This window comes from Drosophila montana, unplaced genomic scaffold (genome assembly GCF_035044405.1).
Source record: "Drosophila montana isolate Dmon_TW-CO22-7 unplaced genomic scaffold, ASM3504440v1 contig_402_1, whole genome shotgun sequence".
NCBI classification, from domain to species: Eukaryota; Metazoa; Arthropoda; class Insecta; order Diptera; family Drosophilidae; genus Drosophila; species Drosophila montana.
Genome location: NW_026998739.1, coordinates 1166232 through 1180240, shown reverse-complemented (window position 1 = coordinate 1180240; position 14009 = coordinate 1166232). Strand labels below are relative to the sequence as shown.

At 37.8% G+C, this 14009-nt stretch overlaps 2 protein-coding genes across 2 annotated transcripts; one reads left to right on the top strand and one right to left on the bottom strand.

Moving 5' to 3' along the window:
* The first annotated feature begins 421 nt into the window (after positions 1 to 421).
* LOC135439384 (adenylate kinase isoenzyme 5) lies at positions 422 to 8783 on the top strand. The gene is made up of 8 exons (XM_064698107.1): positions 422 to 1453; positions 3205 to 3522; positions 4710 to 4852; positions 5777 to 5959; positions 6026 to 6525; positions 6591 to 6807; positions 7778 to 7942; positions 8001 to 8783. The coding sequence occupies exons 1-8, from the start codon at positions 1432 to 1434 to the stop codon at positions 8397 to 8399; spliced, it is 1947 nt and encodes a 648-aa protein (XP_064554177.1). The 5' UTR covers positions 422 to 1431; the 3' UTR covers positions 8400 to 8783.
* A 2113-nt stretch (positions 8784 to 10896) lies between these two features.
* On the bottom strand, positions 10897 to 13340 carry LOC135439177 (uncharacterized). Its single transcript, XM_064697836.1, has 2 exons — positions 12630 to 13340; positions 10897 to 12561 (listed from the first exon to the last, which is right to left on the bottom strand). The coding sequence occupies exons 1-2, from the start codon at positions 13226 to 13228 to the stop codon at positions 10968 to 10970; spliced, it is 2193 nt and encodes a 730-aa protein (XP_064553906.1). The 5' UTR covers positions 13229 to 13340; the 3' UTR covers positions 10897 to 10967.
* Positions 13341 to 14009: the final 669 nt, after the last annotated feature.

Below are 14009 nucleotides of genomic sequence, written 5' to 3'. Positions count from 1 at the left end.
CGTGATTTATGCAAAAAGTTGTTATTAAGCAGCATACAAATAAATGAATAAATAATTAAAGAATTTACAATTTATTTAGATGAATTTTTTAATTGAATTTAAGTTTTTATCAATTTAATTTTCAACACTTTTACTGTATTTGAGCATACTTTACAACACTCACGCCCAGCTATGCTCGTTTGCCAACACCTAGTGAAAACGGTTGAAAAATAATATTTTACAACTTTCGTAATCTATATTGCTTCGAAATTTTAAATAACATCACTTTAAGTCTAGCATATTCTTAATTATTGCGTACTAATTATATTCTACAGATTTTGACAGATGTAGGCAACTACTATGTAAAAGTGCTTTGAGGAGTTTTAATTTTTTTTAATTGCTAACTTCAGAAATAGTATATGACTAAAAGTCAGATAAGTAAGTAACTTTAAACTACAATTATTCTGGACATTATTTGAAGCAGCAAACTGTAGTATTTGTGTGGCTTGAACTGCGCTAACCAAATGAACAGCTGCAAGTCAAAGGATTTATTTACACCAAAAACGACAGGCACAATCAAAGATGTCGACAGGATGGCAGCAGGGCAACAATATGACAGGAGCAGCAACAGAAACAGTAAAAGAACTTGAGAGATTAGTGAGAACGCACCAGGCTGGCCAGGACATTGTTTGGATTGCATAAACAAACGGCGGCCCAGGCCTAGGCCCAGTACGGCACACGGCATCGGGTAGAGCAACAACTTTCCAGTGCTGGGGCTATGACAAACTGCCGGTCAAATTCAACATGGGTGTATGCCGCCTGGTCGCATATATTACTTAGTTAACCCATACGAATGCATTGTGAATCATATGAACGACTGGAACTCATAAAGTATTCATTAATTGGAAACGCGCGCGCCTGCCTAACTGACCAATTGCCGAGGATTGTTGCTGGTAAAAACCGAACCATTTGTCATATTTGAAATTCAGTCTCGTTTCGGACGTTCGGGCAGCAGAACCTGCATATATTTGTACCACACAGTGCCGCAATCGCAGTCACAAATCAAAGGCAATATCACGCATTATGGGCTATGGTAACGGCCAAGCCTGAAATAACCGGCGCTATGTAGTAAACAATTTTCCTGTGCGTGTTGCCAACGATAAATGTTTACGTGTTGCCCAGAGATACCAAAAGAGCGGAAGCACATACAATAACAAATAAGAAAAAATATACAATATAGAGTTCTATAAAATACAAAAGAAATCAAAATCTAGCGAAAAATAAAGAGTGCATGTATTCGAAACGCTAGCGGAAAGTTCCATTTGATTTTCATAAGCAACCGCACTGAACTCTCACCCTTTCTCAATATATGCGTTAATTGAGTGGGGCACGAGCGGAAAAACAGGCAAACGACATTGCGAAAATTCTGCTATACTGGCCACCGAATGGATAATGGGTATTTGTTTAGACACAGGTAAGCCATGCGGCAGCTGTTCAAATTTAACTTTTGTCAACACGCCTCCAATAACACAGCCAGCCTAAAGCAACAGTCAAAACAAACAGCCGGAATGTAGAATAAGCAGGTTACCGAAATAAAAGAACGTGCCGAACAAAAGATATTTTATTATTTTCAAAAAGAAAATAATATACTGAACTATTCTTCATGCGACCTGATTTATAAGACTTACTTAAAGAAGTTTTAAAAATATAAAGAAAGGTCAAGTTCCTGACATTTTGTTAGGCTAAAGGTTAAATAGTGCACCTAATCACATTAAAATATAAATATATATATGGTTAGGTGCACTCTTGAATATAATATATATATATTTAATGTACCCTCCTGAAGTCATTTTTTATTTGTTCTCAAACTAGAACAATTTTGTTGAAATCCCATTTATTTTTTAAAGAAAATAATAGATTAATATATATATATATTTCTCTAACAAAAAGAGAATAATTACAGACCTAAGAAAAGTCTAAAAAAATATCTGCTCATTTTGAAGTAGGTTAGATGGCCGTTTAGTTCGCTTTTATAATTTTATTTTGTTAGGCATAAATCAATATTTCTCATATTTGCGTTAAACAGTAGCTTTATCTAGTTGCGTAGATTAAGAATAATAAAAACTTTAAAGAGAGCAATAAGAAAAATCTTAGCTTTTAAGCAAGAAAGTTTAATTTTTCGTTAAATGTTCCTTTATTACGTGTTCCACATTTGAGCTATTCTCACCGTTAATCAAATTATTATAGTTATAATTTGATACAAATTTTATCATCTCAAGTTCTGATGAGGACTGCATAAAACCTAACTAAAAGCTGACCGTAGATAAACTTAGAATATTTCAATAAATGTTGAAATGAAAGACAAACACGAAATGATGAAATTATTTAACGACAATTTGATTTTAATTTGAGCTAATTCTGCACTTCTAAAGCCAACAACATGCCTCAATGTCTTGTGGAAAAAACACTTGAATGTACAAAACGCTTTGACAAAATATTTCAAAGGACCTTGCACACACGTTATAATTTGTGGTGGGCGCTTGCGTTGAGCGCGGCCTCGCCGATAGGTCCTTGGACATGTTCGTTGACCATCAAACAGGCAACCAACTAATATAAAAATCCGAAACGCATACAAAAACAAATCCAAAAAAAGAGAGAGAGAGATAAACAAGGCAACTCGCTTAAGGTGCTCTGAAAAGGGATAGCAACAATAACAAAACAACATGTCAATTAAATAGAACTGCAGGAAAATCAATAGAAGAGAAAAATGTCACAGGAATATAGAATACACGAGCTGCAAAGCCTGAGAACCAGTTCTAATCGCAGACCCCACTGGAAATACGCGAAATTGTCGGCGTTGCGGCCGAGAGTAGGCAACGCTTTTGCGCAGCTGATTTTCCATGAATGAAAATACATATACGTATATACGAATCGGGCTAGTGCTGATGACGCATGCAATTAAATAATTGTTAAACATATATTTTAATGATATGTTTGGCGCTTTGTGCATTGTACTGTTAATTTCCTACCCCCTAGCAAATGGCTTCCGGCCTGCGGCAAGAATTGCGCTAATGCCGTTTGACACGTAACAGGGCGGGGCGCTAACTTGGCAGCACATCCGGTTTCCGGTTTTGCTAATGTCCCAGCCCAACTCAACTGTTGCTTTGGGGCGCGTTATTGTGTGTAGCCCATCAAATCGAATTATGTACGAAAATTATTTTTTAGATGCCAGCGCGGCACAAGATACCGGCGAACCAGGCAACGATTGGAATCATACACGGAATCAAAATGGCCCAAATGCCGGACCTGGCAGCGTTATGGCACTGAACGGCAATGGGCGGCTCGGTTCGGGCAACATTGCTGCTATCGATATGCAAAATGCTGGAAAGATCAAATTCGATCCGCCCAAGGTGCCAGTGATATTTGTTTTAGGCGGCCCAGGTAGTGGCAAGGTCACCCATTGCGATACTTTCATGCAGGAGCGACGCGGTGTTACGCACATCAATATGATGGATCTGCTGCAGCAATATGCAATGGGAAATGGTACGTTACTTTATTTTTCAAAAAATTTTCATCACAAATATTTCTTTATCTATATATACTATACTCATGTTAGCTAAATATATATTATAAAGTTGGCCTAAAATTTAATATCATACGTTATTAATTAATACTTTTGGTAAATATATATATAAAAACAGCCATAAAGGAAATTAACACCATTCATCTATCAGTCGAGTTCCGTCTTTTCACAAAATTATCTATTCAAGGGTTTTTTTTAAATGTTCGCTAAACATGTTTAGAAAAAAATAAGCAAGAGGCCTGACTATATTGCAGCCGTGTTTTACGTTTCTGGCTACAGTAGTCTTTGGCAAAGAAATTGTCACATTCATAAGAGTAGTAGACAACAGGTATTTGAAAAAAACGAAGACTTAAAACACTAAAACTTACACTAAATGGAAACCAAAAATAGAGTGCAACGAAAACAACAATAAAACATATTAAAAACGAGAAAGTAAGGATATCTTCGGCAAGCCGAAGATTTTATACCCTTGTAGACATTTCCCTTTTGAAGATATGTGAGAATAGTGCAGTTCGAAAATGCTAAGTTTGTACTTCTCATTTAGGACCGATCGTTCCTTTTGCAGCTAAATGATATAGTAGTCCGATCCAGCCGGTTCCGTCATATGTACTGCCTACAACTGCCTGCGATAGCCTTAAAACTGAGAGACTAGTTCGCATTGAAACAGATAGACGGACAAGGCTATATCGACTCGGCTGTTGATACTGATCAAGAATATATATGCTTTATGGGGTCTAAGATGTCTCCTTCTATGCGTTAAACATTTCATGAAAGAAGTATAATACCCTCTTGAAGGGTAGAACAAGGCCGCAAACTGATTAAATCTGAGCTGGTTTGTTAACGAACCTGCAATTTTGATATACTATAAACCGAATCCTAAACCAGAAGAGTTGTCCATATAACACGGAACCAAAACCCGAAAAGCATTCAATATTTTGTAAATTTAGTTGCATTAAAAAAACGCTTAAGAGTAATAACCCCAAAGAATTTAGTTTTTTTTAAACTAGTTAGGCAGATGCCAATTTTCAATGTAGATCATATTTTTTGATCGCATCTTGAATATGAAAGTATATATATCTATATACTTGGGTTTAAGAATGTGTCAAATATATATATTTAATTTTAATTATTGACAATCAAATTTCAGATATGCAAGACTTTTCGCAACTGTCGTCGAAAACAGTCACCGAGGTGTTGATGTTGGAAATGAAAATGGCTCCAGCTGCCAAAGCATACCTAATATCTGGATATCCACGTTCCATGCGCGACGTTGTCGAGTATTCCGAGAAGGTAATTCCCCAATTACACAATCTTAAGCAATATTTATTTATATATGTATTTATATTGTCGAATATACAGACTTAGTTACTCGTATTTATTATGAAACATATTTAGGCTATTTTTTTTCTTGGGGGTTTTCATGGGTTTGTTCAGCAAATTGCTGTTGAACCATTTGAACTAATTAGCTGCCAAATGGGTGGCCGTTTATTTGTTAAAGCCTAATTCCCATGAATTTTGAGTCGTACACATAACAATAAAATATACTTATATATATACTCAGGCATATGTATACATATGTATGTATATGCTAATTGGCTGAAGTAGCCTCCAGAGGCACCTTGGGCTTTACCTAATGCTACAGGTAGAGGTTTGGTTTAATTAATGTAAGCAATAGAAGTTAGTTACACAGGGTGTATATATAGGGTATATAAATATATAGAATTAAGTAGAGCAGTATTACAATTGCTTTATTTTTAAATCATTTTCCTAAATTTATGAGCTTAATTATTAAAGAGCTTCTGGAATAAACGATTTTTTTTATGTCAACCAACTTCGTGCACTTTAAGAATATTTTTAAAATCTTTTTTCAACTAACTAATACTATGAAAAATATATTCCATTCGTGTTTGACAAAACTTCAATTGTAATTAAAATAGGGAATAAAAGCATTTAAGCCAAAAATAAATTAAATTAGAAAAAGTAATAACTCTAGATAAGAAAATACCCTGTAGTCAACTTGAGTTTTCCTTCAGCTTTTATTAGGTTAAACTTTAAAGTTAAAGACTGTAAAAATGATGTCATTGTTTGTCATGTTTGTGGCATAACGATGACATTTAAATATGTTTATAGTGCGAAAATCAATGCCTATATTACTCTAAAAGAAAATGTATTTAAATACATTTTAAATTTGTAAAACCAATTATTCAATTTCAGATACAAGTCGTAAATGGTGTTATCCTAATATCCTGGCGCCAGTCGGTGCTACAGAAACAAATCGATTATGGCGCTAAATTAGGTCATGTTGTACTCTCCTTAGCCAAAATGGAATTGGAAAATTTCTTTAAAAATGTGATGCCAGTCGCTGATTATTTTGATCAAAGCGACATGCTGTTGGCCGTGAGTAGCAAATAAATTCTACACATCTACAAATTGGCTTAAATCATATCCGTCTACACTTTGCAGGTAAATGGCGAGCGTGCGCCTACAGAGGTGTATAAAGACTTTCGCACCGCTGTGCTTGACATACTGAGCACGCTCGAGAATCAAGAGGCCATACTGAATGGAGTTACAGGTATGGGCAGAGGGATACATGATATACCCGGCAGTATAGTTAGCGTAGACACCGCACCTAGTCAAGCCCAAGCGCCTCACATTACAGACCAAGTCGTCGCACCTGTGCCAGGTGAGCGCAATGTCACAAACGCTGTGATATCGCACATAGCCGCCAACACGGTCACAGCGGCAGCGACTCTCAGAACAGGCGGCACCAGTGCGGATGACGACAGCGGCGTAGTTGTCACCCAGCAGCCGAAGCGCAGTCATGCCGGCAACAGCATGGATGCCAGCGATGAACCGGAGCCAACCATACCGCCGATTATTTGGGTAATCGGCGGTCCGGGCAGTAACAAGGCCACATTGTGCTTAAAAGCGGTTGGCCTGAATCCGGGCTGGTCGCACATCAGGTAAGCTTTAAGCTAAACACACTCGATTCCTGATCCTCAACTGTTTCGTTTGCATGGCGACACAGCGTGGGGCGTCTGCTGCGCAACATTACGGACACTGCGCCACGTGCCAACACTGAGAGCTATGCCGTTAAAGAGGCTCTAGCTGCTGGCGAAATGGCCCCAGAGAAGACGCTGAATCAACTGCTGGATAACAATATACGTCAACTGCACGATAAATCGGGCATTATCATTGATGGTTATCCACGCAATCTGCAGCAGGTCAAATACTTTGAGAATAAGGTGGGTCAATTAGCTAGTCTCTTAAATCGAATCTTCATGTTAAATGATAACATGTTCATGTTAAAGTTGACAACAACATTAGCCACAATCTCAGCTAAGTGAATTTCCATTTTATCAATTTCTTGTTGGATGTCTGTTAAATTTATCAGTTAGTTTGTCTACCAGCTAAATATTTACAAGCAAGTTATTAATCCACATTTGCAACTAGGCATTAATCTAATTGATTGGAATAAAGAGCCCTAAAATTAGACATTTCAAATGTTGCCGACTTATTGACTATAATCAATCATAACTATCGACAAATATCGAGAAGGTTTTTTAAAATATCTTGATGTACTTACGTATTTATATTTCTGCATTTCTTAGCCTTAGCAATAAATTTGCTTAAAAGTCAGTTAGAATCTGAAAAAAAAACGTTGATAGTATGAATTTGTTTTTACAATTCGAATAAATCGCATTCAATCAAATTGATATTTCGTCCCAAAATGGCTTAGACGGTAACATTTGCTTATATGCTCGGAATAGATATTACAAGGGCATATGTGTGCTTGTTCATGTGCATTCGCTTATATGTTAATATGAAAATGATCAAACTGTATCATCTTGGAAAATTGGAACCGATTTGTTCTTTTTATTTATCTCTAAAGCTAGCAGATTTTGTTAGAGCCCTTATCATATTAAACTGATCTATCGTATAACTCCTAAATTTTAGTTAAAATAAAAGTCCTACTATGAAATCTTTGTTGTTTGTCCAAGTCTAGAAATATTTCGCACACTAGCTGTATAATTAAAAGAGTATATACTCTTCGGTACTTTCAATTAATTTTTGTTGAATTAAGTGAATTTTATTACTTATTGTAGGTTTATCCGGAAGATGATTATCATCTCAATTACATTTCAAATAATTATTTTTTAAATAACTCTATATTACTCATGTAAAAAAATAACTTCAATTCAATTTCCATTCCAGTACAAGCAACGTCCACCCACCATACTATTGGACTGCTCAAAATTACAGCTGGGTCGGGGACGTATCGACGATACGGTCTCCTCGTTTCGACGTCGGCTGGAGCTGTTCCGTGAGCAGACCTTGCCCATGCTGAAGACAATGGACAGCAGCAATCGATTACAGATTGTAAGTTGGCAAATAACCTCACGCGCCAGATAATTAACTATATTCGTTTTTCGCTCAGGTTGATGGCGACACGGACAGTCCCTCCGTACAGCGCGAATTCGAGCGGCTTATACGGAATCACATTCAACAGTTGACCAACAAGGTTGAGGGCGAGGATGCCTCCGAGGCGCTCGGCAATCACGTGATGCGCAACGAACAAACGGATGCCATACTGCACGATCTGGAGACGAATGTGCCGGGTGCGGTGCCCACGATCAGCCATCATGTGAGCATGATGAATGGCCATCTGAAGAGTCGGGGCAGTGCCCTGGTTAGCGCTAAAAGGCCAACACAAATGATGAACGGACATGTGGCTGGACGACCTGGCACTGGGCCGGTAGCGCCGCTCGCTCAACCCGTCGATTTTCGACACATGCTCGAAGAGGCCGAACGCTATCCGGTCGATTCGTATATGTAGCATCAGACGAGTATAGGATAAGAAGGATCTTATTACAGAGTTTTATAGTTTTTATAAGCGGAATTCGTTAAGCCCAAGTTCTATTGTTAATGTTGTTTTGTTGGTACTTAATATTTTATAGCATGGCGCCACTTAGCTGGCGGTTTTTGATATAGTATTTAATAATGGCTAAAAAGAATTGAGGCCAATTTATATTCATTGCATTCAAAATTGAATAAGTTTAGTAGATAAACACAGTGACATACACCCTAATAACTCTAAGTGCCTTCACTGAAGGTTTCAATACAATTGAAGGTAGCATTACAAATAGCAAACAGCTTAGAGTGAAAGAAAAACAAACTAATTGATAACTATGTTTAAAAGAACACTTTAAAAGAATAAATAAAAGGAATAATAAAAGGAATGACCAAATGTGGATTTTTAAATCTCTGCAAAATACGTAGACTATATGTTTTATGCATTTCATATTTAATATCATGGCTTGACAAGATCATGACTTGTTTCTTTGACAATCAAAGAATCAAAAATCGATATAAAAGTAATATATTAGTGGGAAAATAAATTATTTAAATTCTTAAGAATTTAAGTTGCAAATAATTGTACTCATTTTGTATTTATAGTTTTTCTGTTTATATGCAGTATCTTATACATTAACCTATGTATTTCCGTTTTCAAAATTGTTTTGATACAAATTTTTGTTTTATTTGAAGTTCATTGCATTGCTTTTATTTATAATAATTTATTTTATAATTTATTTAGAGCACCGAACAACGCCAAGTAGCGCTATCAGCTAGGAAAATCTCTGGACCCTTGCGATATAGTATGGGCTGAAATGGTTTAGCTTCATTGAACATCTTATTAGTCTCGTATTGGTCTTTGTATTTTAACATTAGGCGATTTGAGATTGGAACACGAAGCTTCGGCTCAGTCTTGATACGATTCTGCCCCCTCATCATTTCCATTGTTGTTTTATACTTCGATGTTATTTTAACATTATTTTTGGAATCAAACATCAATCGTGGCTTTAATGCGCCCACGTTCTGCTTTTTAGGTTCAAATAGAGGAGCTAATGGACTGCTAGAATTCGACAAGTAAGATTTATACGAATCCTGCTGGACGTGTAGTTCAGATTGAGCATCAGTGTGTATTTGGGGATCAGGCTGCAAACTTTGCACAATTTTGCACTTGGAATTGCCCCTTTTAGCCATCTTCATTGGAGTTTTTAGAATTTTCAGCGTCTCTGGCTTTACATCCTTCCATTGTCTGATAACGTCGTAAATATCAACTTTTTGTATTGGTCCCTTTAAAATTGTTGAATATGAAATAGGAGTTTCCTGCTTTGTTGCTTCGAACGGAGCAGGCAATCGAAGGCCTGAATTCTGGCAGTAAGTTTTATACGAAATCTGTTGGACCTGTAGTTCACGCTGAGCTTTAGTTTGCATATTTTTACATTGAGACTTGCCTATTTTAGCCATTTGGGTTGAAGTTTTCGGAAGATTTTGGAATGATATTGGCTTTCCCCGATTGTTAGCTTCGAATAGAGAAGCCAATCGAAAACCTGAACTCTGACAATTGGATTTATAGGCATCAGGCTGGACCTGTAGTTCACGCTGATCTTCAGTTTGTACTATGGCCTCAGGCTGCTCGTCGACCGTATCCATGGGCACATTTTTGCACTGGGTCTGTCCGATTTTAGCCATCTGGTTTGAAGTGTTTGTAAGATTTGGGTATGATAATGGCTTTCCCTGCTTGATTGCTTCGAATAGAGAAGCCAATCGAAAACCTGAACTCTGACAATAGGATTTATACGCATCCGGCTGGACCTGTAGTACACGCTGAGCCTCAGTTTGTACTATAGCATCAGTCTGCTCTTTGACCGTATCCATTTGCAAATTTTTGTACACGGACTTGCCTTGTTTAACCATATGGTTAGAAGTTTTTATTGTGTTGGGGGTTCTTGGTTTCTTTTGAATTTGTGGGCGTTGCTTTATATCGTCGTCAGTTTCAAGTTTTTGCTTCTTGACTGCTGAGAGCTTATATTTTGTTTGAGTTGCTCGCGTACGCTTCTGTGCCTTCGGCTTGGTAATGAATGATATACCGGAACCTATTTCTTGGCCCAAATCGTTGGTAAGCTTAACGGTAACCTTTATTTTTATGTTGGAGTCCTGAGTCTCTTTTTCTACATCTGAAGAACCTTTGGCCTGTGAGCGGGACAAAACCGAAAAAGTTCTATTTTTACCGTTCCTTTTCTTATTATTTTTGAATGAGAATTTTCGCGATTTAACAATTTTCATTTTGTCACTTATTAATGAATTAGATTAGTTGTTAAGAGATCCGCACTGCAATTAATGAAAATTGTGGCAGTTTTGTCGCTGTCATCATCACAGTTAAATGACACAAAAACGTGTTGGTCAATGTCGATAACATCGGGGAAGTTATCGAATAATCAGTGCAGAAAAAGGCCAGTTGTCTGAACACGTATGGAATATGTATGGAATATTCTGAATATAATTTTTTATTTTGCCACAAAGTACACATAGAAATTTAATAAACCAATCAAAGAATTTACTATGTCGCTAAAGTCGTTAGTTTCGTATTTTTCCAATTGTCCATAAAACCATTTAATTTTGTTTTGGGATAGCAAAAGCAGAACTTTTTTGCAATTTTATCGTCAATGCACTCTGCCTGTTTCCGGTTATAATTCACTCGACTTATATCCGGTACATTAAAACCTTCTATGGTCTTCAGTTCGCGATGATAACGCACAGTGGTCTGAAATTTGGCGGATTCAGGATAGGTGCGGAAACGCAACCGATACGTGACAATTGATCCATACATCGTCTCTTTGCCATTCTCCTCGTACAGCACCTTCCTTTGCGCATATTCCATATCCTGAAGCAAAATACGCTGACAGAAGTGATTGTACTGATGTACCAGCATCCAGCGATTGATATGATACACAATAAGCTTTCCAAGTAAATATATATCCCCGGTCAGGGGTTGCCTTACGAACTCGTTGCAAGTGCACCAATGTTCTCCGATGCAAGCATCCTGACAGCTGCGCTCCTCTGGGAGTGGATGAAGCAGTGACTGGCTAGTGGGACAACTGGCCAGAGGAGGTAGATCCGCTTGAGTCGTGGCGTTAAGTCGGAGAATGTGCTTCAGCGTATTATGCAGATCAAAGTTCGAGCTCAAGCGATTGCGATTCTTATGCAAAGCCTCAGCATAGTTGGGATATGTGTTGCGGAACCAGGGTGGCAAGTATATGTGCAACATGGGTAAACGCTCTTCCAGAAAATTATCCGGCAATTCCAAAAGCTCGCCAAATTGTGCACCATGATCACTCATAAGTATAACGATGGACTTGTCAAACAGCTCGTGGTGCCTCAATTGATACAAGTAATCCACGAATTTTGCATCTAAGCTTGAGGCGGCAAAGTGAAAGTCATGAGTAAATGTACAGCTCCAGAAAAAGCCAAACATTGGCTGGTCCACTTCCTTCGCAAAGCGTGAAGTAAACTGTAGACAAAAGTCGTTCACATACGAGATGCTCAGTCGACGGCCAATGCAGTATTGATACCCAAACCTTTGATATATGTTCATAGAGCGACTAATGCCTATTAGAAATGGGCGTAGGTAATAGTCGACTGGTTCCTGAGCGAAACCGGGAAAACCTGCTACAAATAAACCTTCATCAATGGTATCTTCCCCTAGAGCTGTTGCATAGCCAGCGCTTTTGTAATCCTTCCAAATAAAAGGCAACTGGTCGAAACAGCCTTCACTCTGTATATCACAATTATAGAATTGTTTCCACTTCTGACCCATCAGCACAGGCATCAAGTTGAGTAAAGTGCTGTCCTCCATCTTGTTATAGCCCTCCATTTCGAACCAGCCTTCTTGCCTTACGAATTTCGCCGTCTCCGGCATTATCCGCTGAAAGTTCATGCGCGACATGCTGTCCAATCCGAGGATTATAACGCTGGGCTGACGTTCCAGCGGATGACTTTCTATTCGTGCGCTTTTCTTGTTTGCATGCACCAAGGCGAATGCATCCCGTTGCAGGATCCTTGAAGCATTGTTTGCATCATGACACTCGGCAATTATTCCGCGTACGTGTTGCGGCAGCGTGCATTGCTGATCAAAGTAGACAGGCCGATGTACCCTAAATGGATGAATGAATTGCCCAACTGTAGAATTGATGCTGACAAGTTAAAGATTCAACTGGCTTACTGGCTGTTTCGCTCGGGGTTTTCCTTGACGCTCCGGGTTACCTCACGATAGTTGCACTTATAACTGGCTACACGGAGATTCAGTTTCCTCAAAACCTCCCTATTTACATGCAGATTGAACTGATCCGTGTTGCGGTCGTAGTTCACAGAAAAGAGATCCGACGTATTCGTGCAGACCTTCAGTTTAGTAGGATTATATACCGCCATTGCCTCCCGCGAGAAGGGATCGGCATAGGGTATCTTGCATTTCGTACTGTTTACAAAATAACGTGATGGCTTCGTCTCTTGGCTTGGATTATTCTCGAATTTAAAATTGTCGATTACATCGTCAGCTACATTGTCATCTGGTGATTCCGTTTTCGTTTCCTGCTGATCTGCGGTAATTCGAGCTGCTATTCTGCCTCTTTGGACCAGTTCGCGCAATTGCTTTTCTCTTGCAATAAAGTCTGCCTTTACCCAGCCCAAAGTCGTCTCCTTTGATACGGGTGGAAAATACTCGAAACTGTTTTCTAAATCATCCTTTTTGCTTCTATGACTCAGCCAAATAAATATTAATAAAACTCCAAAGAATATGATTAGGTATTTGCGTATTAATATCATCGTTTTACGTCTTGGTATTCCCCTAAAACTAATTTTATAATGTTTTTGATTTCAGCCGGTGTTGTTGAGTAATATTTGAAATATTGCTGAGACTAGTCGAGCTCTAGTTGACCCATGTTTTAATTATAAATGCATAGAGTTCTTTGTTCATATGAAACGATTTGGACTTGGTTAGCTTTCTTTAAAGTCTTTCGAATGTGGAAAATTTATAAAAAGGTTTGCTTTCTACCGGCTTCAAATTCATTTTTAAATATATATACATATGCAATGCAAAATTTTTAGAGACGTGTATTAAAACTTAAAAAATAATCTACCCGCCTTCAGAAAGTCACAGTTCAAGATTGAGAGTGCGAAAGTCTGATATTCTTCTGAAATTTTACAGCTAATTATCAAAGGTCGTTAACTTAAGTAAAAGATGATTACTTAAGCTTTAGTTAGATAAATATTGAGAAAGTATTGCATTGATTCGAGAATAACTAGAATAACTCGGAAATCAACAGAAAGCTTTTTGTATTGAGCCCGTTTAAATGCGTGGACTATATACTTATTTATATATAAATCATATTTTCTGGAACAGTTTTAACAGCCGAGTCGATATATGCATGGCCATTCAACGGAATAGTCCCTATATTTTAAAACTATCGTGGCTCGTTATTTCGAAGTCGGAAGGAAAAAATCACTACATAACTTTGATTAGTTACATAGGAACGATCGTATAGCAAAATTTTATATAGCTTCCACTTGGAAGATATGTTTTACGAGAAACAAATTGATTTCCAGC

Excerpts from the sequence above, each read along its gene's own strand:
- LOC135439384 (XM_064698107.1), top strand. The coding sequence starts at position 1,432 with ATGGGTATTTGTTTAGACACAG. Across the intron at positions 5,960-6,025 it reads AAAGCGACATGCTGTTGGCC|GTAAATGGCGAGCGTGCGCC; the intron begins GTGAGTAGCAAA and ends TACACTTTGCAG. Across the intron at positions 7,943-8,000 it reads GCAGCAATCGATTACAGATT|GTTGATGGCGACACGGACAG; the intron begins GTAAGTTGGCAA and ends TTTTTCGCTCAG.
- LOC135439177 (XM_064697836.1), bottom strand. The coding sequence starts at position 13,228 with ATGATATTAATACGCAAATACCTAATCATATTCTTTGGAGTTTTATTA. Across the intron at positions 12,562-12,629 it reads AACCCCGAGCGAAACAGCCA|GGTACATCGGCCTGTCTACT; the intron begins GTAAGCCAGTTG and ends TCATCCATTTAG.